At 42.5% G+C, this 25763-nt stretch overlaps 1 protein-coding gene across 1 annotated transcript in view; it reads left to right on the forward strand.

Annotated features, from left to right (window-relative positions):
• The first annotated feature begins 378 nt into the window (after positions 1-378).
• The window catches only part of snta1 (syntrophin, alpha 1), a 27267-nt gene continuing 1882 nt past the window's right edge, over positions 379-25763 (forward strand). Inside the window, exons 1-6 of the mRNA XM_019861073.1 lie at positions 379-783; positions 6624-6809; positions 23160-23355; positions 23441-23630; positions 24263-24393; positions 24819-25015. Coding sequence (XP_019716632.1) covers positions 495-783; positions 6624-6809; positions 23160-23355; positions 23441-23630; positions 24263-24393; positions 24819-25015 — 1189 coding nt within the window. The 5' untranslated portion in view covers positions 379-494. The remainder of the gene's footprint in view (positions 784-6623; positions 6810-23159; positions 23356-23440; positions 23631-24262; positions 24394-24818; positions 25016-25763) is intronic.

Below are 25763 nucleotides of genomic sequence, written 5' to 3' on the forward strand. Positions count from 1 at the left end.
ACTGTATATGTGTCTTGTCCCAGTAGAGGTTGGAAAAGCCTGATCTAAAGATACAATGGAAACATAACAGCAGGCTATGAGTGTGTAACTTGGTGCTGAATAAAACGTGAATCTTCAATGGCATTTGGGCTGCAGTAGTTCTTTGCGGCACTTTATATTTATACAGTATATGAACGAGAAGCACTACATTTGGGCGGTGTTACAGTCTGTGTGCAATGGTGTCACTCTCAATTAACTTTAATTCTTATTACTCGTGGATAAGCCTCTTTGGAGGGCAACATACTGCGAGGGCGTGCAACTAACTGTGCATGAGGGAGTTGTGTGAACATACACGCGTGCGAGTGCCTGTGTTGGCGTGCGTGCGTGTGTGTGTGTGCGTGTGCGTGTGTGTGTGTGTGTGTGTGTGTGTGTGTGTGTGTGCGTGCCCCTACCCCAGCCCTCCAATATCTCTCCACAGGACCGCCAGCCCAGTCTAGAGTTATTCCAGGAATGCGATGAACATGGCGGCCGCGATGAAGGCGCAGAAAACGGGACTGCTGGAGCTCCGGGTGACCGTGGACCGCTGGATCCGAGTGCTGGCCACTCTCACCGAAGACAAGCTGATGGTCAACCCTGGCGAGGGCGCCGACGAGACGACCAAGCACAATCCGAATCCCGCGGGGGCGATCAACGGAGACCCTCCCAACCTCAGCTCGTGTCCCGTCCCGGAGACCATCACCAACGTGAAGCGCACAGTGCGAGTCACCAAGCAAGATGTCGGAGGACTCGGAATTAGTATTAAAGGTGAGATCAACTTTTTTCATGGAGCGGCGTGGCGGCGCCGTTCAAAACGTTGCGAGCTGAGCTGGAGTTGAACTTTTTTGTCAGCGAGCGTGGAAAACTTGATTGGCAACTTTCGAATGCAGTGTCGCTCATGTTTCGAAGAAAGCAGCTCGTTTTTTGGGAATGTTGAACGAATTTGTGTGGCCAAAAAGTTGACAGCCGCCCTGCTATTTACTTTGTACCTCAACATGGAGCCTGATTAGTGTCTTTAACTAATCTGGAACTCGGGAAAAAAAACGTTTTTAGATAATAATAATTAAAAAAAATAATAATAATAATAATAATCGGATAAAAGGATTAGACAATTGATGGAAGGATGGATGGATTATTATTATTATTATTATGCCATTTGGGGAGTTGTTTTTCAACCCTCCTCAGTCAAATCGTGTGTTTTAATTTTGAAATGTGTTAATTTGTACATTCTAAAAATCAATCATAAAATCAATGATACTTTAATTATATTGTCAAAAAAGCATTTCAAAGAATCCATGGATGAATGTTGTTTAGGTTATTTTTTTAGGTGTTTGTTTGAAAAAATATTTCACAACTATTTGCACAATAAGGCTGTATCTCACTGAGCGGTCAACGTTTTTGCAACATTGAAGAACCCTGACAAAAAACCAAAACAAAAAACATTCTGCTCAGTGAGATACAGGCTTTAGTTGGCTAACATCTGCCTAACTACCTACCTATCCTATCTATCTATACATCCCTAGATTTGCTGTGTGTCGCTTAATTAATCCTAAATATTGTCTGACATGTTAGTTTTACATGCTGGTACTTGACGTTTCTTGGGGGGAGTTATCGGGGCCAAAAGTAAACGCTTTTTATCAAAATAGCACTTATTTCAGCAACTTTTAAACGTTAACCTGCAACCTTTGCTTAGTTTAGCTCTGCTTCGCTTTGGATGGTTTAATTAAGATGACATTTTCATATAACGTACGGAAATTTAATGTTTGTATTGCTTTAAAGCTATAGAAACATCTTTTGATCAAAACAAGATTATTTTGCAAACTTTTACACATTAACCCCTACAAATGTTTTGGCTAGCGTATTTGCAATGGAGTTGGCTAACATGTTAGCATTGATAATCTATTTAAACCAGATATCGAGCCATCCATCATCCAGCTATAATTTGCTTAGCATAACTAAGGTCTGGGTATATTAGCTAAATGTTATCTTAAATGTTATTTTTACTTGCTGACACTTTTTTTCTATTTTACTCTAGTAAGGAAGGATCCGATTAAAACACTTATTTCAATAGCATTTACACATTAACTTCTGCTCTTTTGCTTAATGTGTATAGACAGCTCTAGTTGTCCTTCAATACAGATTATCCATACCAAATATCTACTCTATATGGATGACGACAAATAATATTACTTTAAAATCGATGCGGTGCTTATTAAAGTTACATGTGACTGGTTGCTCCCATTGGGACAAGACAGCAACCTCCCCATATCTAACATCAAGCTTACGTAACTGTGATGTGTACTCACAACAGCGTGGTGGATGTTTGAAAGTCTTTTGAAATACTGTTTACATGACCTCAGCTGGGATCTTGGCGGCAAGGTCAGTTTGTTGGGAAGTTGAAGTTTTGTAAATAAAGTGGATAGAGATTGTGCTGTGGTTGGATTTTTCTAGATGCAAACAACATTTGGTGGTAGTTTGGCTTTTTGGATGACCAAACTGTTCCGTACTGTGTCTTCCATCCCCACAAGCATGTCTTTCAAACCAGAACCTATTCCATTGGAATTTTGCATGGCAATTGTTATAAATGCCCTTGTACGGTATGTGTGGTTATTTTTGACAAAAAAACATGATTTCAAATAGGTGCTAGTTGTGGCTTTGGCCAAAATTTTAGGTTTGAGCAGGGATCAGATATGCTCCTGCTCAAGTGAAATGGAAAAAAAAAGAACAAGCAATTAAGGTACTGTAATGCCCTCACATGTTGGCAAGGGGAGCTACTGTCTTAGTTCGTTTAATATTTTTATTTATGCTTGAATGTCCGAATTTTACATGCAATTGCCATGGAAAGTTTCCCATTTGTAATGTATCCAAAATTTAAAAATCTTCACTTCCAATGTAAAGTTATTGCAAATTTCCTGGACATTTACCAGACTTGTTCCATCCTTTTAGAAACCAAATTTTAAGCAAGGAAAGGCAGGGGAGGGGTTTTGCCTCTTTTATGCAGAGATCCTGCAAAATCACAGTCATGACAGATGACACAACCTAACAAAGGTGGAATATTCCCACAACTGTTTGTCATTTCATACAGTGATGGCATCTCGCAACAAACTTTGCTCTTCCCCAATGTACAAAGCTGGTCTCTTCGTTAAAAAATGTATCACTTCAATGGAAATCCTTGGACCAACAGCACTACGTTCTTATTTTGGTAGGGATTTTGTGGATGTTGTGCTACCATCGTATTTCACAACGAGCACAAAACGCTTTGATGAGCTGATTTGCGAATGCTGTTGGTGAATTTTTGAAGAGTGAACTGCGCATGTACAGGGGATTTGCAACAGTTGACGAGGTGTTTCTGCCGTTGCCTTTAACACAGAACTCTGCATCTCGCAATCAGATAATTAAATGCGTGATGTCAACAACCGGTGTCAAAGGGCCTTGAACTTGAGACTTAGTTGTGTGATTTCAGGTGTCCAAAGGCTCGGATACTACAGTACCTTAGAAAGCCGGAAATTTGCCAGGTTGACTTTGTCCGTGGAACTTGGAAAAAAGGCACACAAATTTCACCTTTTCTAGACAGTGTAAAAGGTGCTTGTGTCTCTTTTTAGTGTGCAGTACCACCTGATGGCAAGTCGTTGGCCATTTTTGTTCCTCATTATAGCTGACGCGAACATTTTAGCATTCATTTTAGCTCTGCATCCTTCCATCGCCCTGACAACAAAGAAGCCTCTAATGGCAAAACTGTAACGTCGCACTCTGTGAATATGGGTAGCTTTTAGAGCCAGACAGCTTGTTATCAAAACTAAATGATTACCGGCACCCCGCTGGCTTGATGTTGCTACGATGCGGCTTGCTTAGAAGGCAACGGTGAAGAAAGGTGGGAGACAACAGAAAGCAAAAGTGGAAAAATGATAAGTGGAAAGACGTTGGCCTTTCTGACACCGCAGCAAGTGAACAGCTGAGAGGAGCAGCCGACAGTTGTCATTGGTCAAAGATGAAAGCTATGTATCAGGGAGTGGAGTGCCCGTGTTAATTTTAGGGAGCCCACACTGGCTTTTAGAAAACGTGGAGGCAGTCAACCTTCACTCTGCCCTGTCTAATTTAAGCAGAGAGTAAAGTTCCAGGTCTCCGGACAGCGTCAATTTAGAGTGAAGTCTTGTAACTATGGGCCTGGGTGAAGTTTATTTTTAACAGTTAGTCATTTGTATTTTTTACGAAACAAGGTTTAATGATGGAAGCAGTTGTTTCTTTGAAAGAAACCAAGAAAGGGACTTTTCATTAGTATGGAACCAAACATACACTTTGTAAAGTGTGTTGATTAAAGGCTCCTCTTTTTGAAATGGCTGATTAGTGCGAAGAGCTACCAGCAGAGGTGTCAAAATTAATCCATGAATCGACAATTAATTCTTCATCAAAGTCATCTACACAACTACGTTGATCATACATTAATTGTTTGGAGCCGTTGGTTACCTTAAAATTGTCGATATCCACTGCTTTCAGCTTCACAGATTCTCATATTTCTGTAAATGATAGCAAACCGAATTTCTTTTACTTTTGTAAAAAATCTACTGTTACTTGGGAAAACAATGATCAACATTTTCCCGAACTATCTGAATCCCAATCAATTTATGGGAACTAAAATTAGCGTCACTTTAACCGTATTTATTTTAATTACAATTTTTATGACAAAAATAATCACGATGTGCAGCCATATTTTTTACTTTTAATGCAAAGTAAATGTTAATGCAATGATTCGATTAATCAACAGTAAAAATATTCAATTGTGACAGCCCCATCTATCAATTTGATAAACACTACTGAAATAACACCTGTGCTCAAACTACCTTTCATCATACGTTATTATTAATAATTGATGATATTCATTTATCTGAAGACACTTGTCAATGATTTCGCAATTATTACAAAAAATAATTATCAATATGCAACATTTTATTTTTATACATCTTGCAAGTGTTTGCATTTACAAATGAGCATTTTAGAAGCATTTTTAGTTTTGTTTCCCTGATCCAAAATCCAAACAAATTCAAGTGCAAATAAATGGCCCAAAACCGATTTTGTTTGATGTTTGAGGTTCCAATGTACTGTTCGGTGGGTATCTTGCCAAATATTGCAAGTTGTCAGCGCTGTTTGAACCGCTACCGCTAATTTACCTGTGTCACCATTTGCGTCACTACACCCCCGCTATCCCATATGTCGTCCGAGCGACACTTTGCCAGCTTGGAGGTGCGGACGTGTACGTGACATAAGACGACATGGTGGGATGATGAAGGAATACGTGAGGATTAAGTGTTAGGCTGACGGTTATGGGAAGAAATAATAATTGCACACTCGCACTGTAGCGTGCCTTCACAGATTTAAACATAGAAGACAAAGGCCGACTACAGTCAGGTGGTAGTTTTTTTCATTTCTTAACTCTACCAATTACTCGGAAAGCAGTCCACATTTTAATTGTGACCACAGATGTATTTGTATTGTTTTTATTTTATTTTTTGGTAGATGTTGCTCTCACATCTCCTCACCAAGTATCGACTGACTTCTCATGGCATTGCCTCGTTTCTAATACTTAGTCATGCAGCCAACGACTTGTTTGATGTCACCGAGGTCAAAAGACCGGGCAACCATTCGGTCTAAAACTCGATTGGGAATGCGCTCGACACGCATAGGAGGAGCGAGGCCATTGACTCTCAAGTCCCGCATGGAGCAAACTTGCGCAAGACATATTTAAAATTAATTGCATGTCTTTTTGTGTTTTACAGTAGATAATGACCAGAGTTCAACCGCCAGCTGACATTAGTCACCAAACTTCTCCATTTTTGAACCTGCTCACCTTTATTTAATTAGTGTGCAAGGGAGACACATAGGAAAGAATATGAAGAGTCCTCTCCTTGTGGCTCCCCCTTTAAATCATGCAAAATTTCACAGAATGTTCATGTAATGGTTTTTCTTCGGGCACTCCAGCTTCCCACTCGCAACCCAAAAACATGCTTCTTCGGGTTAATTGAACTATTTTAAAGTTGTATGCATAATACCAATACAAAGTATGCACGTGAGATGCAGGTATTATTGTTTTTTGTTGTCACCATCTTCACATTCTCCTCACATTCTACACGAATAGCTGTGCCTTTGAATGTGTCCTGGCCTGAAATCAACATCGAAACATTTTTAGGTAAACTCAGATGTTTTTCGTCATCTGTAAGGTAAACACCGGTTAAATGTGAGACTTGCTTTTTCTTCTACACATAAATGAGTCGCCCAGCAAACTTTGCTTCTCTGTGGGGGTGCGGAGCTTATCATTGATATTCTTGTGGTCTAACAGTTTAGAATCAGGATCTTTAGACCAAGTGTTGCAAATTTTAATAATTACTCAGTAGATTTTTGGGGCGTTTTCCGCCCAATGTTTTTGGTTGAATCCCAAATGAACAAACAGAGGGTAATTCACTGCGATGGGTTCCACTTTGAACACGAACAGAAAATGTACGGTAGTTTCTCTTTTCAATTTTGTTCTCTGAAGCGTGCCAGACAGGTCACCATTCCCACAGCTATTGACATCAGGCGTTGGCAAACCCAATGACGATGTGCATCATCTCGTGCAGGTGGGAAGGAGAACAAGATGCCCATTCTCATCTCCAAGATTTTTAAGGGCTTGGCCGCCGACCAAACGGAGGCGCTGTATGTGGGCGACGCCATATTGTCTGTCAACGGTTGCGACTTACGGGAGGCCACGCACGACGAAGCCGTGCAGGCGCTCAAGAAGACTGGCAAGGAAGTCATCCTTGAAGGTAAGACGCTTACGCACGTTAAGATTTACACAAACACTTCAATTGGACTCAACAATGCCAACATTCTTCTTTTAACCTTGTTCATACTCTTTAATATGATTGAATACATTTTCCCAGATGCTGCTTGTACTTTGACAGTGAAGCTTTTTTTTTTTGAGTCGTCACCGGTCTAAGCGACCGTGTTTTCACAATGGGTAGATGGGGCAAATTCACCCACGTTTGTGTGCTCGTTAGCAACCCTGCTGGGGAGTTGTGTTGATTTCAGTAAGAGCAGCAGGGCTGCAGACAGGGGAGCTCAGTGCGTATGTATGCCTTTCTTGTCCACAGTCAAGCAGAAAAGTGTTGATAGCATGACAGCTCAAACGGTGCTGCTCTATGATCCGTCAAGTCGGGATTCTTTTCGGGCAGGCTCCCCCTTCAGTTGAGCGGCAAGGAGACCAAAGAGACCAGCACGCTCACAGTGGAAAAGTGTGCATGAGTGCGCACTACCTTATTTTCTAATAGCCTACACTTATTTTCGCTTGAATCACACGATTGTATTTATTTATGTGTGGGACAGGAAAATTGAATCGTATTGCCATTCATCTGTTACAGCCACCCCAGAACACACCAACAAAATGGATCATCTGGCCGGGATGGTCCATTTTTTTAACTCAAAAACCCTCAATGTATTTTTTAATCAGGATAACGATATTAGCTTGGGTTGTCAATTTTCACCAATTTGTTTGAAGAAATCAGAAAAAGGCTAATAACTCTCAGAACCTTCTCGTCAGCAATGTAGCCACGCCTCCACCCTCTTTCCATGTCTTGGTGGGAGTCAGCGGAGTAACCGACACAATTTGTTCATTCAAAATCACAGTCGATACATTTTACATAACGACCTAAAACGGCGATCAATCGCCACCAAATTGTCTGTGGACAACAGGATGTAACAAAGCAACCCAGGAAACAACACGACAATGCTTGTCTCTTTCCTTCAATGCCACAATCTGGCTGAGATGTGCAACAAGCAGTGCCGACCCACAAATAATGGGCATCATCAAGATGTGGTGAATGTGGTCAGAAAAAAAACACATGAACACATTTTTGTGAGGAGGGGGATTTTAGTACTGACATTAATTTTGACATCCATACCTATTATGTAAGTGGCAATGATCAGCCCAATCAAGTGTTTTTTTTCCTACACTTGTATGACTGATAAGAATGCTAAAATGTTACGTCTTAAAACATCAACCCTGGCGACATCAGTCAAACGTGTCACAAACGAGCACACAAATGAGATAAAATATCTCAACGCATGTCCCCCGAGGCCAATGAGCTTTTATTTAATATACCGAATGGTAAATACGTTGTTGCACAAACACTAGCTGTTCTTGACAAAGTACAGAGAGAATCAGTTTAAATATCAAACTTTTTTATTCCTCCCTTCTCCCCAGACCTCTCAGCATGAATTGTAAAGTGTATGTTGTCAATCGGACTTTTTGAAAGAAAATCAAACTTGCTGGCTATTCCATGCTGTGCCCAGTTGCCCTTTGTGTTGCCCTCTCGTCCTCTCTGACTTTACATCAAGATATGATGGAATAATCAATGTGTGTGTGTGTGTGTGTGTGTGTGTGTGTGTGTGTGTGTGTGTGTGCGTACGTACGTGCGTATGTGAGAGGAACAGTGAACACCTAGAGGGTCAGATAAATATAAAACACCAGATGAAACCATAAATCCTCAAGTGCCGTGCCATTCATTTCCTCCCAGTTATATTTACAACCTTGTGTGTGTGTGTGTGTGTGTGTGTGTGTGTGTGTGTGTGTGTGTGTGTGTGTGTGTGTGTGTGTGAAAAAAACAGGTTTGTTTATAACAATGACAATTTATCTTGCTTGATATTTAGTTGTTTGAATAATATTTTGAAAGCCTAAGTTTGACTTGGATCCCTTGAAACCCTGACTTAAGACCCCATCCTAATCTTGAACTCATATTACTCTTATTTTGGCTTAAAACGCAACTTTTAAATAGTACTGTATTGCCGTCTTGAAATCCGACTTTGATACAGCAACCCTGGTTTAAAACCTTTGTTTGAGAGCCCAGCCCTGGCATGAAACCCCTACCCTTGATTTGAAACCTTCCTTATAACACCTAACCCTGACTGGGACACCCTACTATGTAACCCTAACTCGAGACGCTACTTTGAAGCCCAGCCCTGGCTTGTAACCCCACCTTGAAAACCTGACCCTAGCTGAAAGCAGACTTTGAAACCCCAACCCTAACGCGAAACTTTACTTTGCCCTGGCTTGAAGCCTGAAAACACAACTTTGAAACCCCAAACATGATTTGAAACACACACAAAAGCTTGACACCTTACTTTAAAACCCAACTATCAAACCTCAGCCATTGATTGACACATTTCTTTGAAACCCCAAATGTGATTTGAAACCCTAATTTGGACCCTAACCCTATTGCCACCATTTGATGAGGGAAAAAAAAAAATCCTTTTTAAATATTTCATTTGAGTCAAAACTCCGAACACATGAACAGAACCTTACTGTTGCTTTTACTTTCTGCACCACATGCCTTCCTGCCAAATTGGTTTCCGTTGTTTCGCGGTTTGTATTTTCCACACACAGCCGCGCCAGCATGCATTCATTGGGGTGCTAGAACAGAGTCATAGAAAACGTTTTTACACAACGTACACAACTGCAACGTCCATTTAAGCTCAGCCCCAAGTTACTCGTGTCGAGTTTGCTTGTGCTGCCAGGATATTTCTCGACACAGCTGGTTCTCTCTCCCATGTCCTTTTCATCACTGGTCCGTGACTCGCTGCTGCACACGCACTCACACACACACACACACACACACACACACACACACACACACACACACACACACACACACACACACACGGATTAAGCAGACTTCGTTATGGAAGCACTGCAGTATCTTTTCCATTGTTGGCGTAACTTTTACTGGCAGGCAGGGAGCGGGGTTTTAGATGCTATATCAGCTGCATCGGGCCGTCCACACTGTGCAAAAGCAATTAGGCTGCTGCGCACAGCGTTGTCATCTTGAACTGTTGCCTGAATGACATCATCTATTGTCGCATGCATTTGGGAAAATAGATTTATGGCAATAGGAAGGGAAAGACATGTTCAGTGGAACCGCCCAAAAAGTCTTACAGTACATCAAAATGTTCTGGAAAAAAATGCCTCAAAATGCACAGTGGAATTTGTGGTTAGCATGTCTGCCTCACAGTCCTGAAGGCCGTGGTTCGAATCTCAGCTCCGACCTGCCTGTAAAGGGTTTGCATGTTTTCATTGTAAAGTAGTAAAAAAAAAAAAAAAAAAAAGAAATATTGAAAAGAAATTTGCTGAAATGCAAATGTATTGAACTTAAAAGTGAAATACAACTGAACTGTGCTGTGGTGCCCATACAATACTTTAATGAATCACTTGTGTAAAGTGTGCAAATGGTTATTCGTGGTTATTGTTCCATTCCATCTCACAATCATGGATTGAAGATTGCCTGCCTCGGACGGACGGACTCTGTATTAATTAATAATCATCAATGTTGAAAAGGTTTTACATTTACAATTGTTGTCCTTGACAGTTTTCCCTGGGGGGAAAAAAACAAAATCATTCTTGACACACCTCATACATCAGGATAATGCATCCATACATGCTCTGAACCGCTTATCCTGGATCGGGTTGCTAAGTATCGTCTTTTAGAGGCATACAATAATTGGCCTTTTGATGACTCTGATGGAAATGGTGGTTAAATGATGAATTTTTAAAACGATTTGCAATATCTGTCTACCTCATTTTACTCGCTCTGTTAGTTAAGCACAAATGTGTGCAGTCAGTGGCTAACTGACCATATTCAGTCAGTGGCAGAGGCCTTCTGTGAGAGAAAACAACCCAGTGAGTTGGTTCGTTTCGGGGGGACGAACACAAATGGCAGCTTTGTTATATCAGAAGTGCTTGGCCTTGAGCCATGTTCCGCTTGATTTTCCCATGCTGACAGTGTCATCTCATGGAGCAGATGGACGCAAACCAAATCGCACCAACTGTGATCATTAAGCACATAAATACCGTTTTACAAGAGTGTGAAAATTCCATGTGCGCGAGCAGTGATGTGTTTGGCCAATGCCTGGTGTGCGATTAGATTTTGAGGATGTTCATCTGTGCCCATGACGCTTTGTCAGCACTCTCAACAGGCGCTAACCCCAAATCTAATCTCTTGCTGTCTGTTTCTTTGCCACACTCACACTTGCACACCTGCATCCGATCTTTCGACTGTTTGCAATAAAGCCATGCCTGAACTACTGGAAATACTGTAGGCAAGAAAATCATTGCTATCCAGTGAAATGAGTCATAGTTTGAGTTCTTTCTTGGCTGTTTATTACAAGTCATGCTCTGTTTCCCCTTGGGTTCATGCCGTTCTGTTTCCTGTGTCAGCCAATGAGCAACTAGCTATGTGTCAAGGGCTGCCATTTGGGTCACCCAAAAGCAACTTATTGGAAACTACTCGGCTCACCGCAGATGCCGTTGGAGTTGATACTTTTCCACTGACATTACCTGTTACTGGAGGTTTATGATGGCCCTGATAAGATGTATGAGGTAACAAATCAAGATGTAGTGATTTCGTTTGGACAGCTGCATATGCTGTCACGTGGCACCAGAACGCAAGCTCAGTGACCTACCGACTATATGCACTGATTAGGAATGTCCCGATCACGCAATTTTGGTGTCCGAGTCAGAGTCTTCAGTTTTAAGTATCTGCCAATACCGAGTACCGAACCAGTCCCTCGGCAATGCATAAAGGAAAAAAAAGTGCACACCTCAGATTTTTCGCAAATGAATATAGAAAAATACATGCATCAATGCGGACATGTTTTTATATACTGTATCTATCCATCCAGACATTTTCCAATCCACTTATCCTCACAAGGGTCTCAGGAGGTGCTGGAGCCTATCCCAGCCGTCTTCGGGCAGTAGGTGGGGGACACCCTGAACCGGTTGCCAGCCAATCGCAGGCCACACACAGACGAACAAGCATCCACGCTCACACTCACACCGAGAGACAATTTACAGTGTTCAATCAGTCTGCCATGCATGTTTTTGGAATGTGGGAGGAAACCGGAGGACCCGGGGAAAATTGAACCCGGTACCTCTGCACTGTGAGGTTGACGCGCTAACCAGTGGAGCACCGGGCCGCCTTTATATACATACATACATACAGTGTGTGTGTGTGTGTGTGTGTTATTGTCCTATTTGGAAAGATATGTGCATATTAGGATTATTTTGTAGCTTTGTGACCATTAAATATTCAGAAAACGACTGTTTTGGATCAGCTGAAAATCACGTGATTTACCCCGATTTCCGATCATGTGATTGAATCAGGACATCCCTTGTACTGATGATTTGTTTTCGGACTGTTGAGTATTAAATATCTTTGGTTGGTTAAAGAGCACTTATGACTACACAAATGAAAGGAAGACACTTAAAAAAAAGTTCAAACGCAAATCGAAATCCATTTCTGTTAAAATTTAGAATTTCTTGTAAGTATCAAAACATGCTCAATTTTCATGCTGTTGTCAGCCTCCGCTGGAATTAAATTGATCTGGACAGTTGCTGATTGTTAGCGTGTGTCGTGTTCAATGGCAGGGTTGTATTTGAAGTGAAAAACCAACAATTGTTCTGTTTGATGGAAATGGGGCTATATGTGTTCCACATGAATTCTAGCCTTTGTTTTTCAAATTCCAGCTTTATAATGTAAATCTGAATGGAATCCATTCCAAGAAGCTACATGGAATTTAGTCCGAAGATCACCTGCTGCACGTTGATGTCCCTGCAAATCTATAGTTATCATTGTCTCTCCTGGGGCCGGCTGACAATTATCTCGATGGCCATTAAGCTTTTCTTTCATTGACAGCTTCTACGTGCGTCCAACCTCCTTACGTGGGTGTCGCCAGGCTGACGGCACGTCAAAAATGTCAACAAGCACACCAGCTGTGTGGGTGAAAGCTGTACTGTATTATGATAAGCAGAACGACTGTCTTCACTCATCAGTACTTTGTGTTTGGACTTTTAACATCACCACTGCCTATCGGTGGTATGTGCAGCTCATCCGATCACGTGACTGTTTGGCATCCATTTAAGCCATCCTGCTTGTGGATCAGACAAAATATTTTTTGGTCCAAAAGCACACATTGTCTTTAATAGCCAGATTGAATCCCTCAGAAAGCATCCCTTCATTCGGTCTATCACTCAAATCATCATTGTTGCCTCTTCACCCTCCTTCATTTTGCCTAGATTTCTTTCATTAAAAGGGTCAGCAGCGGGCTGATGAATCTCCTCTTAAAATGAGCACATTTTCCTTGAGCTTTTGGGGTTAGGTTTCTATGTGCGATTAAACAAAATGTCTAATTAATATTATAGTAATGTGAAGCGAAAGGCTCACTCAAACATTGACGGTTGAATTCAGGACAGCGTGTGTTGTGACTAGATGGCGAAGTTTGCATGATCAGCGACAGACAAGGTGAAGAGCCAGAGCCACTTTCTAGCACGGGCCAGATGACTGACTTCACTGTCTGAAACACTCACATCATTCGCATGTGGTGTCATGTCAAAGCCAAAATCTCTGTGAATCAAAATACAATCTTTGCCTCAGTGATCATTTTTGCACATGGACTAACCTGACTACAGACGCACACCACTCTGTGGAGAAATACTGTAAGTTAGCGTGATGCTTAACAATGTCCGAAATTAAGAACATTTCACACTTAAAAAATAAGATGAAGTGCAATGTGCCTACTGCAAAGCAGGGCTAACTAATGTACTGCAACAGCACGTCTACAATTGCCGACACACAGTATCGACGTTCGCTAATTTAATGTAGCCATCAATACATCAACGTCAATTACCGTCAGCTACGTTTTTTTTTTTTTTAATGGGAATGGGAGGAGAAAAAGGGAGGGTAACGCTGTATCTCTTTTGGAAGAGTTCACCGTGTATCAAAACAACGCCGACGCTTGTGAATATGGCGGCTCTTCGGAAATATGACGTTACAATACGTCGAAAGAGTTGATACGATAGGACAATCAGTAAAATAAACTATTTGGAAAATATTCGATAGCTACCGCCCAAGTATGAAGTGCTGCCTCCATGAATGAAAATGTGTTTAGTGTCTTTATAGACGGTCACTTTTTCTCACCACTCTCGGCTTTGCTTCAGGACGTATAAATTGCTCCATCCCCGGTCGTTTAGGTAACAAAATCTGTACTTACTATTGGCCCAGCATGATATCGGGCGGGGTGTCCGCGATAATTCTTGAGCCTTGTGGTATTTTATCAAAAGTGTATCACAGACATATTGACATCTGGGAATTGTTTTACTAGACAATGTTTGAAATTTAAGAATGTTACACATCTTCATTTTTTGTTTTTGTTTGTAGGGTAAAAGATTAACAAAATATTCCTTCAAAGTATAGGTCAACTGTCATCCCAGTGTAGACGAGAGAAGAGGTTCCACTGTGGTGTTTTTGTTGCTGTCATCTCATTAAAAACTTGCCAATGTTGTTCACAATCACAGAGCGATTATCCTGCACTTCGGCCATCGCATGGCACAGTCCAACTTTGGTCCCGTCCCAAGTCTACGTGCGGTATTATCCCTGCTGTGAAAGCTCTGACCCGCTAGACAGAAAGCTCGTTTCGTTTTCCTTTGAATCTGATGGCCCATGAGCAAATTGTGCTTACGCACAGCATGGGGATGGATTATCTCACAAAATAACAAAGCCTGATCAAATCGCAACTCTTGCCCAGAGGGCCTTCTTCCCCCTGCAGCGTGACGTTTGCTTAGTGGGACCCCTTCTGCACTCGGCTGGCTATTCCAGGGCCCCGATAAATTAGAGCCCAGGCCTTTGTCACTGTGGACTCGGCTGAACCATCTCGCTGCATGATGCATGAGTACATACTGTGTTTGTGTGCGTGTGTGGATTCATCTTCCCTCTCCAGACAGAATGTTGGAGAAGCCTGCGGCACGGCCTTCTTTACACTTGCCTCTTGTCCTCAGGCCAGGTCCTGTTTAAGTTTGCCTTACCTTCACTTTGCGGAATTAATCTAATGAACTCACCTGACACTCTATGAGAAGTAATCACATCGGTGCTTTGGCAGAATGTGAATCAGTTGACTAGCGTGATTCAACGTTCTCCGTCTCACTGTCGCACCTTTGGCAGACTGGCAGTTAGCCATGATCTTAATGAGATGGGCTATGGGGATAAGGAATTTATCTAAATCGTTCAGAAGAGAAGCCCTTGACAGATTACTGACAATGCCTGAATGTAGCACATCTTTAGTGGTGAAAGACACGGGTAGCGTGTTATTTATTAACCGTGTGTGTTTGCTCACACTGTGTAGAGGCATTAATGGGCTTGCATGTTGCACAAACATTGCTTTTGGGTTCAGTCAAGCCAGGATGTATTGCTGCACCGTTTGTCTTTGAATATCAGTTGCTTAAAGGATGAGAACATAGCCACATAATTACTATTCCTCAGCTCATCCACTGAAGGGTGTTTAACATTAGCATTAAGCTAGCAGACTTCAAGTCAGCTTTATTGTCCAATATGCTCTATGTGCAACATAGAGCACAGATGAAATTTCTTTCCTCTCAACCACAGTGCAACCACAGGAGAGAGAGGAGCCGCTGCGGGTATCCGCGCCGCCATCAATAGAACAGTTAACATAAAATAACAAAATAATACAACACAACACGTAAGACACAGACAGTCATGCAATCTTAACCACTTTTTTCTGCATACACTTTGTTGTTTGAAGCAGTTATAGATGAAAGAGGAGAGGATCAAAGTGTCCTTTCACCAGTGGATCAGAGACGTCTGCTACAAGCTAAGTTTGAAAGCGAGAAGCTGTAGCGTCCATTGACGATAAAAGAGATTGGCTCACATCTCCTCTCCCATGTAAATCCACTTCAATTCCAAGCGGCGACCAAGGCAACGTGTCATTCTTGTTTGATGTTTACTTTGACAGTAAACTATACTTGGGAGTCACAAACATCTTGAGGCATCTTTTTGAAGAATAGTTTGCCATCTGCCAAACTGCAGCTTGTTGTCAAGTGTGTTGACTTCACTAGAACCATACAGCGCTCATATCTCAGATTTTTGCTTGCAAGTCAATGCAAAATAATCATCTGAAAGAAAGCTCATATCAAAAACTTGAGGTTAAACATGTCAAGGTAACACGGTGCGCATGTACATGCTCACGAGGCAAACACTCTGTACCTTCCACTAACAACCCAGGCTAAACATAGCTCCTGCCCGTCATACAAAAATCTTGTACAATAAGAGATGTACAGTATCACTTTCATAATACTTGAAAAGTTTGCAATTGCAATGTAGTTACTAGAAAAGCTCACCGTTAGCCTCTCTTCTTCTACAGCGACTCTTTGTTCTTCTTCGTATTTTCAGGATGTCTGAATTACCTACAAGACAGCTGATAGTTGTACAGTTTTTGTGGCCAAGACAACTGAGACGCCAGACATTCCCAGCTGACAAAATGCTCCAACTTGCCGCTTATGAACTTAAGCAAATGGGATTCAGCATAAACTAGTTCCATTGACGGATTTAGCGTCATCCAATATAAACTCGAATTTTCAGCCTTTGTACAATGGGAAAAGCTACCCGTCTGCAGAAATCGCATTTTGCGAAGTGGTCCAGGAATCTCCATGCCAGCCTCACGGCGTGATCATTATTTACAGGTGGTGCGCACGTGCTGCATCTTTCAAATATTTTTGTAAGAACTCCACTTTTTCAAAACCTGAAGACTTATTGCGACCAGTAATAGCTTGTTTTACCTTGAGTGACCTGAGTACACTGAATGGGCAATCGCAAATGCTTGTGATTTACAATGTTGTTTTGGCCTGAGATCTAGTGTGGTTTTTTTTTTTTTTTTGTCTTGGCGGTGCTATAACATTGAGACACTGTTTTTCTGGCATGCTTTACAGAGCCAACCGCATGCTTCAGAGGTCGCTGGCTGACCAATGACATTCCAGCCGTTCCCACGGTAACCAGTGAAGGGCAATGAATGGGTGCTCTTTCAGCAAATTTTCTTACAATACTGATGTCTAATGCCACCCCAAACCACCTAATGGCAAACATTTGGCTCTGGGATTCTTGTCACCAGCCAGTTTGTTTGGATTTCAAAACAAGCTTTTCCACAGGAAACATTGGGACATTGAATAAATGTTTCACTTGGCTTGCTGAATAATAACAGTATAAATTGCTGACTATGATTTGCGTCATGGGCATAGTTGTTCCCGTTTGATTTAGTCAGAGAATGACCAAGTCAGACAAGACCATATGCCCGGAAGAAGAGAAAATGCTGTTCAGATCGAGCACAGTCTTTGTCGAGTGAAGATAAAAGAGAAACTGTGAGAAACATTCTTTTTGAGCAACCACTCTGTGATTGTTTTGCTTTATGGTTGTTGTTTTTTTGAACATCGTTTTAATAGCTTGTTTTACCTTGAGTGACCTTAGTACACAGAGTGAACAATCAAAAATTCTTGTTTTTTACAATGTTTTTGCCGCCTGAGATCTAGTGTTTTTTTTTTTTTTTTGTCTTGGCGGTGCTATAACATTGAGACACTGTTTTTCTGGCATGCTTTACAGAGCCAACCGCATGCTTCAGAGGTCGCTGGCTGACCAATGACATTCCAGCCGTTCCCACGGTAACCAGTGAAGGGCAATGAATGGGTGCTCTTTCAGCAAATTTTCTTACAATACTGATGTCTAATGCCACCCCAAACCACCTAATGGCAAACATTTGGCTCTGGGATTCTTGTCACCAGCCAGTTTGTTTGGATTTCAAAACAAGCTTTTCCACAGGAAACATTGGGACATTGAATAAATGTTTCACTTGGCTTGCTGAATAATAACAGTATAAATTGCTGACTATGATTTGCGTCATGGGCATAGTTGTTCCCGTTTGATTTAGTCAGAGAATGACCAAGTCAGACAAGACCATATGCCCGGAAGAAGAGAAAATGCTGTTCAGATCGAGCACAGTCTTTGTCGAGTGAAGATAAAAGAGAAACTGTGAGAAACATTCTTTTTGAGCAACCACTCTGTGATTGTTTTGCTTTATGGTTGTTGTTTTTTTGAACATCGTTTAGCTTAGCCAGGTCTCCTTTTTGTTATTTAAGTATCATTAGCTCTAACATATAATTACTGTTAAAGTCAATGAGACTCTACATTGATGTCAACTTTTGTTGCACATTTTTCCTTCAAATTCCAAATTGCATGACTTCAAATGCATTTGACTTTGGAAATGTCACTTAATAATTTGTGGACTGGAAACTATTTTATTCTTGCCTTTCATTTATGTGTCATCTTACTTTTGAGTGGCGGTTTATTTGAACATTCTTGGGCAAATTTTGTATTTGATAATTTTTCCTAAAAATCATTAGAAAGGTGGACATGGTTTCTTCTTTGGTTGTCAGCTACTTTAAACATGCAAGACTGCCTCCACAGGACTGGGGGGGGGGGGCAACTTTCATTGAAAGTTTAGCTTTTATTAGTAACAGAAACCCAAGTCAGCTGTTGACATACGTGCTCAACGAGGAGGTGGTAATCTGACATTTATTTGAGTTTTTTTTGTTGTTTTTTTTTGGGGGGGGGGCAGATGTACATGCTCCTTGCGTGCTCTTGTTTTTTATTTTCATTTTACTGCCGTAACGCAAAGGCGGAACCAGACAGTGTGATCACACATTCTTTCATACACTGATGACATTTATCAAGTCAAAGTAGCAGGCAGTATTTATTCTGTCACGGTGTCAACTGTGCCTGACAACTTGGTGGGGGAATTGATTGGCTGTGTTTATAATTATAATTCAAAAAGCACATCATCTGGTGGTACTTTTCCATTGCAGCTAACATTTTGGAAATGGTGCTTTGGGAGACAAGGAAAAAAAAAAAAACAACTTAGTTTTAAGAGAGTGATGTCAAAACCGCATTGGCTGAAAATGTCTGGTCAGGGTTTGTCAAGGAAAGCTTAGAGGGGGATTCTGTGGAAGAAGGAACTCACACACACACACACACACACACACACACACACACACACACACACACACACACACACACACACACACACACACACACACAAACGCTGTACAAAAGTGGTCTCACTGGCTGCCAGATAAGCTGAAGTAATAACAGTGCCATCTCAGCTAATTTTAGCCTCTGTATTGAATGTGCCGCCCCTGGAATTCATGGCAACATTTCTGGATGGGCTTTGCTGGATCTACCGCGTCTTGTTTTCTTATTCTCTTACTTTCAATTTCCTCTTCTTTCTCTCTCTTTCCCATGTTGTTCATTCCCTTACTCCTTCATAATCCTCCATCTTTTCATCCAGGACTAACTCCATACCTATAGCCGGTTGTGGATCCAACACTGCCATCTTTTCTTCATCATCTTTGTGAAAATAGAGCTATATAAAATTTTGGGGCGGCCCGGTGAACCAGTGGTTACCACGTCGACCTCACATTGCAGAGGTCGTGGGTTCGATCCCGGCAGTGGCCTTCCTGTGTGAAGTTTGCATGTTCTGCCCATGCCTGCGTGGATTTTCTCCGGGTACTTCGGTTTCCTCCCACATTCCAAAAACATGCATCGCAGGCTGATTGAACACTCTAAATTGTCCCGAGGTGTGATTGTGGGGGTATGATGGTTGTTCATCTATGTGATTGGCTGGCAACCGGTTCAGGGTGTGCCCCACCTACTGCCCAAAGACAGTTGGGATAGGCTCCGGCACGCCCCAGGACCCTTATGAGGATAATGCGGATCGGAAAATGGATGGATGGATGGAGAGATAACATTTTGGTTCATAGCTCTTTGTATCTCCATGTACATACCAAAACACCAATGTCTTGCCTGCCTGCAGATATTGCTGCTCGTTGTTTTCAATTAGCCCATTTTACTGTAGTTGGATGTCTGAAATAATCTTGTTACGTTTTGAAAAACAGCAACAACTAAAGTTGGAGCCTTGATGTCCGGCTGCTTGGTGCAATCACCTACTATAGAGGAATGTAAATGAAGAACAAATGCTGCCTAACTGCCACTTTAAACCTCCACTTCAATCCACTTTCGTTTAACCTCATACATTACATCTGAGTGGCCTTCGTCTCGCAACGTGGAAGACGTCGGCTGCCGCGCACAAGCAAACATCCATCCCTTTGGCACCCGCGCAAATAGACAGAAGGTCATTTCTGAGACATTAAGTACACAAGTTGAGAGCTACTTCAGAAATGTAGCAGGAAGCTGTTACTCTTTTGCCACTTAACTCTCAGCCGTCCGACTCCTGCATGCCTGCCTGCACAGTTTCGCTGAGATAAGAATTCATGTGAGTCTTCTCGAAGGAAAGACATGACACATGGATGATCCCAGCAAAACTCGGAGAATGAGTGAGCACACTTCTATTAAGACAGCTCACACGTCACCAATGATCACTGCTGTCATTTCAATTATTCTATTCAAACTCTGATGTTTTGTGCGACTTTCGAGGCACACTCTACTTTTACAGAACAAATTAGTCTGAATTGTATGACCCCATGGCTGTACGACTTCAGAGATATACTGTATGTGTAATATTCAGATCACACGTTTTCAATTCATTTTTGGGAGCTCAGCCGGGTCCGGGTATTAAAACGTCCACTCCGACTGGTTGGGTGCAGTAATGTAACTCTATCTGTTGCTCTTTTGTGCCAAAGACAACACATAAAAGTTGTCCTTTGCACAGGATAGTTAACTTTCTGTAATACTTGCGTACCCTTACTTGTTTGTAGTGCGAAGACATCTTTTCTGTGAATGAATTGAGTGTCTGAACATCGGCGAAATCAGTGAACAGCCTGAGCCATTCGAGCTGCCCCTTCATTTTCTAGCCAACAGAATCCGTTGTCGACGTTTGCCCTGCAGCTTAATGTTTTTTTTTTAACAAAATAGCTGCATGAGAGGCTGCCTGGTTGACTGAGCGGTAGGAATGCGATCTATTTTGGGTAACGGTGGAAGCCCCCCCCCCCATCGCGCCCGTTGTCCCATCCTGGGGTTCTTTTGCTCCGAGCTACATGACTCTTTATCCTCAGCAAGACGAGAGCTCTTCACACATCTTCGGTGAAACCAGATCTCGAGCTTCAGCCTTCTGATTTACTCCGCAGGCTATTTTTATTTGCTGCCAAACTCGTACCCTAGACCTTGGCCTGCTGCACCCGAGCTTCCTCTGTGTGTGGTGTACATGTGTACAAATGCGTTAGTGTCGTGGTTAAAAAGTAAAAGTTGCCTCGGTTTCAGATATAACTCCAAATAACTCTTATGAAGAATCTGGTGTAGCTGTATCAAAAATGTTGCCATTTTTCGTAGATGCTCAGCTTTGATTGGCACTGTCGGAGAAGTATTCCATAAACGATATGAAGGCAAGTAGTTACTGACATCAAAGTCGGCAAAGGATATGACATTCAATGTGTCAGAAAAAGATTAGACTTAGCGATTGATGCTTTGGTGTGGGGTGTGGTATTTCCTCCTTGTTATGTGTGCGCTGTTCTGTTGGCTGAAATGGCTTCTGTGACTGTGACATGAACACAATGCTAGCCAATTGGGAAGCAAGCCGAGCTAGCTCTCGCCGTTGCCGGACTGGTGTGTAGTGTGCTGTGTTGATTATTTCAAGTGCACCACACACTATTGAGAAAGTTAAAAATCAAAAGATTTCGGTCAACTGAAAGGCATGAAAAAGTCTGAAAAACGCTATATAGACAATTCCCATGGTTGTACTCATTCTAGAAGATTTGTCCAAGTGGCACCAAGTACCTGAGAACTTGAACAAACGGAGGATGAGAGAGAAGCTCAAATGGGGAACTGTCGAAATAATCTACAAACCACATTTGCAACTATCTGGTATCAGTCAAAGGTTGAAGAATTAGTGCTCTTGGTAGACAGCAGCATCAAGACCTCATGGGAAAAATCTGACCAATTTCAAAGTTGATTTTATAGATACAGTAAATGACCAATGCCCACGTAGTGTAGTTGCGGCCACTTAAGCCTCAATTTTCCTTGCAATTATGGATACATCGGAGCCAGTTGTCTTCACTAGCAGAGCTCGCAGGTCATTCATTTCCCTTTTGAACAATTACACTGGTGACAGTTGGAAACAAAGGGGGGCATTGAAAAATAGCCCATGATAGGATTTTATCGAGATGTGTTTTGCCTGCCATCCTAATCCAGTGTAATGACACCGTAATCTTATGACAATCAATATGTGGCATACATTGCAGTATGGACATAACTAGAGAAGGGGTAACTTTTTATTTAAAATGAAAAGTCTTGCATATCAGGCTGACAAAAACGTTACCCAACTTGCTGTTCTCGAATAAAGAGCTCAAGGCCCCAAAAAACACAATAGGTGTTTGAGCCACAAACAGTTCCGAGTTCCACTTCTATACCTTTCTGTGACTCTTCCAGTCTTTCTGTATCTCTGTTTCAATCTGCTAATGTCACTCTGTGATAGTCTAAGCTGAGTGGCCACTTACGAACTTCCGCTCGGTCTTGTGATGTCAAAATGTGAACATCAAACCAGGAAATGTCTTGGACCTGTCATGGATTAAACACCATGTTGCTCTTCAACAAATAAAAGTCCAATGTCAGATTAAGCATACATCTAAAAATGATAGCTACTGCCCAACCAAAATGGATTTTTTAGGATGATTTAACAATACATTGTCCTTATTGATATTTGGCATATTTGATTTTTTGGGGGATGTTGTGTTCAACGTCATTATCTTTGTTTTATGTTGTCATATGTTTTATTTTTGCTGATTTCAAAAGAGTTCACATCAGCCGATTAAATTATTAATTGGTTGGGTCCTGGTGGCCCAGTGGTCAACTGGTTAGCACGTCGGCCTCACAGTGCAGAGGTGCAGGGTTCGATTCTGGCTCCGGCCTTCCTGTGTGGAGTGTGTATGTTTTCCCTGTGCCTGCGTGGGTTTTCTCCGGGTACTCCGTTTCATTCCAAAAACATGCATGGCAGGTTAATGGAACGCTCTAAATTGTCCCTAGGTGTGAGTGTGAGCGCGAATGGTTGTTCGTCTAAGTGTCCTTTGCGATTGGCTGGCAACCGGTTCAGGGTGTCGCCCGCCTACTGCCTGAAGACAGCCTGGTTAGGCTCCAACATGACCCGCGACCCTTTTAAGGATAAGTGGATCAGAAAATGGATGGATGGATGGATGGGCATAATAGCAGTCATTCTCTTCATAATAACTTGATATTGCAGCTTTGAAAAAGCCGCTCTGCTATAAGACCCTCATTGTGTTTCAGTTAAGTACATCAAGGAGATGTCGGCCTTCTTCAAGAGCTCGGGGTCCCCTGGCGCAGCTCTCCCGTGGGACTCGCCTCCTCCAACGCCTCCGAAGGGCGTTGACCATTTGTCCGCCGAGGCGAAGGAACCCCGCAGCATCCCGCTGAAAATGTGCCAGGTGTCCCGCAAGCAATGCCCCCCTGACACAGAAAACAGGTACGTACCGCACGTGAGCGGTTCACTCTGTTTCGTCAGTTTTGATTGGAGAGAAGAGTCAAAATGGCTCATCTTCTCCCACCAGGTACTTCGAGGTGGTTTCGCCCAACAGGAAGAACTCTGTGTTCCTGCGGGCCAAAGACCCAGCCATGGCCCAATCTTGGTACAACGCCATCCAGGCCGGTGCTGCCAACCTTTTACCACAAGTCAAGGAGGAGATGAAGAGCTTGCACCCTGGTATGGAAGTCAAACACTTGGGCTGGATTGTAGAACAGGTAAGGATCGGATCAAGTGCTACCAAGGAGGTTATGTTTTTTATGGCCATTTTTTCGTTTGTTAGTAGGTAGAATGCCTTTCGAATCACTTAAAGGCGACATGAGCTTTCCTCGCATTTTAAAGCCGTTGCCAGGTGTCATCATAAAAGGTCTCTTGCATTTTTATGTCAAAATATCATAAGGAGAGAGAATTACAGCACGTTTAGCATTCATTTGTCACACGCTGGTTCAAATCACTTGGTTTTAAGAGGCGGGTCTGTGTTGAAGTATCATAAGTATCATCCATGCAATAGGCAACTTCCGAGTTCATAGAACATACTTTTGCATTCTTGAGCATTGGGAGCCAAATGCTTTAGTGATTTAAAAAGGGGAAGAAAGGAAACTAATTGCCTGTATTGTCCAGATCTTCACTCAAATATCATGTTTTAATATAGTAAGAATTTGAATCGGAAAGGACATCTTAATGCAGGAAGTGGATGAAGGTGTCCAATGTGGCAGAAATGCAAACTGATTGTTGAGGTGTACACAACAAATAATAAGAACAAGATCAGCTCTCTTATCCCTTCTGTCATCCCTGTGTCGTGCCCCGCCGATTCCTTAAGAGGCTGTCAACTAATGTGTGATGTGTGCAGGCGGTGCAAGGACCCGAGAGGCCCGTCCTCGCCGTGCTGACCGAGCGGGAGCTGCTTCTTTACCCTGCCTTGCCCGAAAGCAAAGACGCCATCTGCAGCCCGGCTAAGAGTCACCCTCTCATCACCACCAGGTATACATATAATGTATACTGTACATTGATACATACTGTACATCCATACAATACATACGGAAGTGTAAGCATCGGTATGTTTATGATCACGAGGTCGCTGCTGCTGAGTAGGAATTACTCAAAAGACCTTTTAGACGGCATTCAGTATATCTGCACCGTACAATCCCTCCTCTTTGCAAGGACTACATTGGAAAGACAACTTTTGGCATATCCCCTGTCATATAAAAACATTGCCATGCACACCAAGTCCAGTTCAGTGGTGGAGTCACATTATCACTCTTTCCATGTCTGCCTCAGCAGATGTTTAATCTGGAAAATATGAGAGTGATGCGAATTTATGAGTCATACTGCATAGGGTTCCACCCTTTATAGCCTTTTAACCCTGGATATTCTCCTTGTCTCTACAATCTACCTGTCTGTCATAGACTGGTCCACTCCGGCCCGGGAAAAACGTCTCCTCTCCTGGAATCGGAGCTTTCATTTGGCCTGCGTTTGGGCACCAAGCAAGGTGTGGAGACCCACGTCTTCCGGGTGGATTCTCCCAAGGAGCTGTCGGTGTGGACTCACCTACTGGTCGATGGCTGCCACAACGCCGCCGAGCTCATCAAGGAGGTCACGACAGGTACAGAGTAGACTGTCATCAAAGGCGCCTACAAAGAAAATGTCTAGTTAATATTTCCAATATAACCGGTCATGAATCAGCCTACCACAGTCAAGTATTAGCAGCTGCACAGTGATACAAGGAGCAACATACTAGGTACCACTATCGTAAGGTTTAAAAGGGATGGGAAGTAATCTCCCAAAGTCATTCAAACCCATTCCCCACATTTGATTCTCTTGATTATCACTTTTAGTTCAATGTTCCAAATGATCCAAATCGTGTTTGCTTTTGACACAGCCCACATGCCCACTCGGTAGACATAAACAACCAGCCGGCGTTAGGGATCGTTCAAAGAGAGAATGACGCTAAGAGTTGTTGACATGATATTCCAAAGAATAATAAAAGAAGAGAGTCAAGCTTTCAAGCAAAAATTAACATCGGGGTTTCATTCGTTTGATGTGACAGAACGGCATCTAAAGTTGTGAGTTCGAGTCCAGCTCCAGCCTTTGTGGAGTTTGCATGTTCTCCCCGTGCCTGCGTGGGTTTTCTCTGGGTACTCCGGTTTCCTCCCACATTCCACAAACATGCATGGCAGGCTGATTGAACACTCGAAATTGTCCCTAGATGTGAGTCTGAGCGTGCATGGTTGTTTGTCTCTGTGTGCCCTGCGATTGGCTGGCAACCGGTTTAGGGTGTCCCCTGCCTCCTGCCCGAAAACAGCTGGGATAGGCTCCAGGACCCCCCCCCCCCCCTTGGCTACAAATATCGG

Source organism: Hippocampus comes, unplaced genomic scaffold, assembly GCF_001891065.2.
Source record: "Hippocampus comes isolate QL1 unplaced genomic scaffold, H_comes_QL1_v1.1 scaffold40, whole genome shotgun sequence".
NCBI lineage: Eukaryota > Metazoa > Chordata > Actinopteri > Syngnathiformes > Syngnathidae > Hippocampus > Hippocampus comes.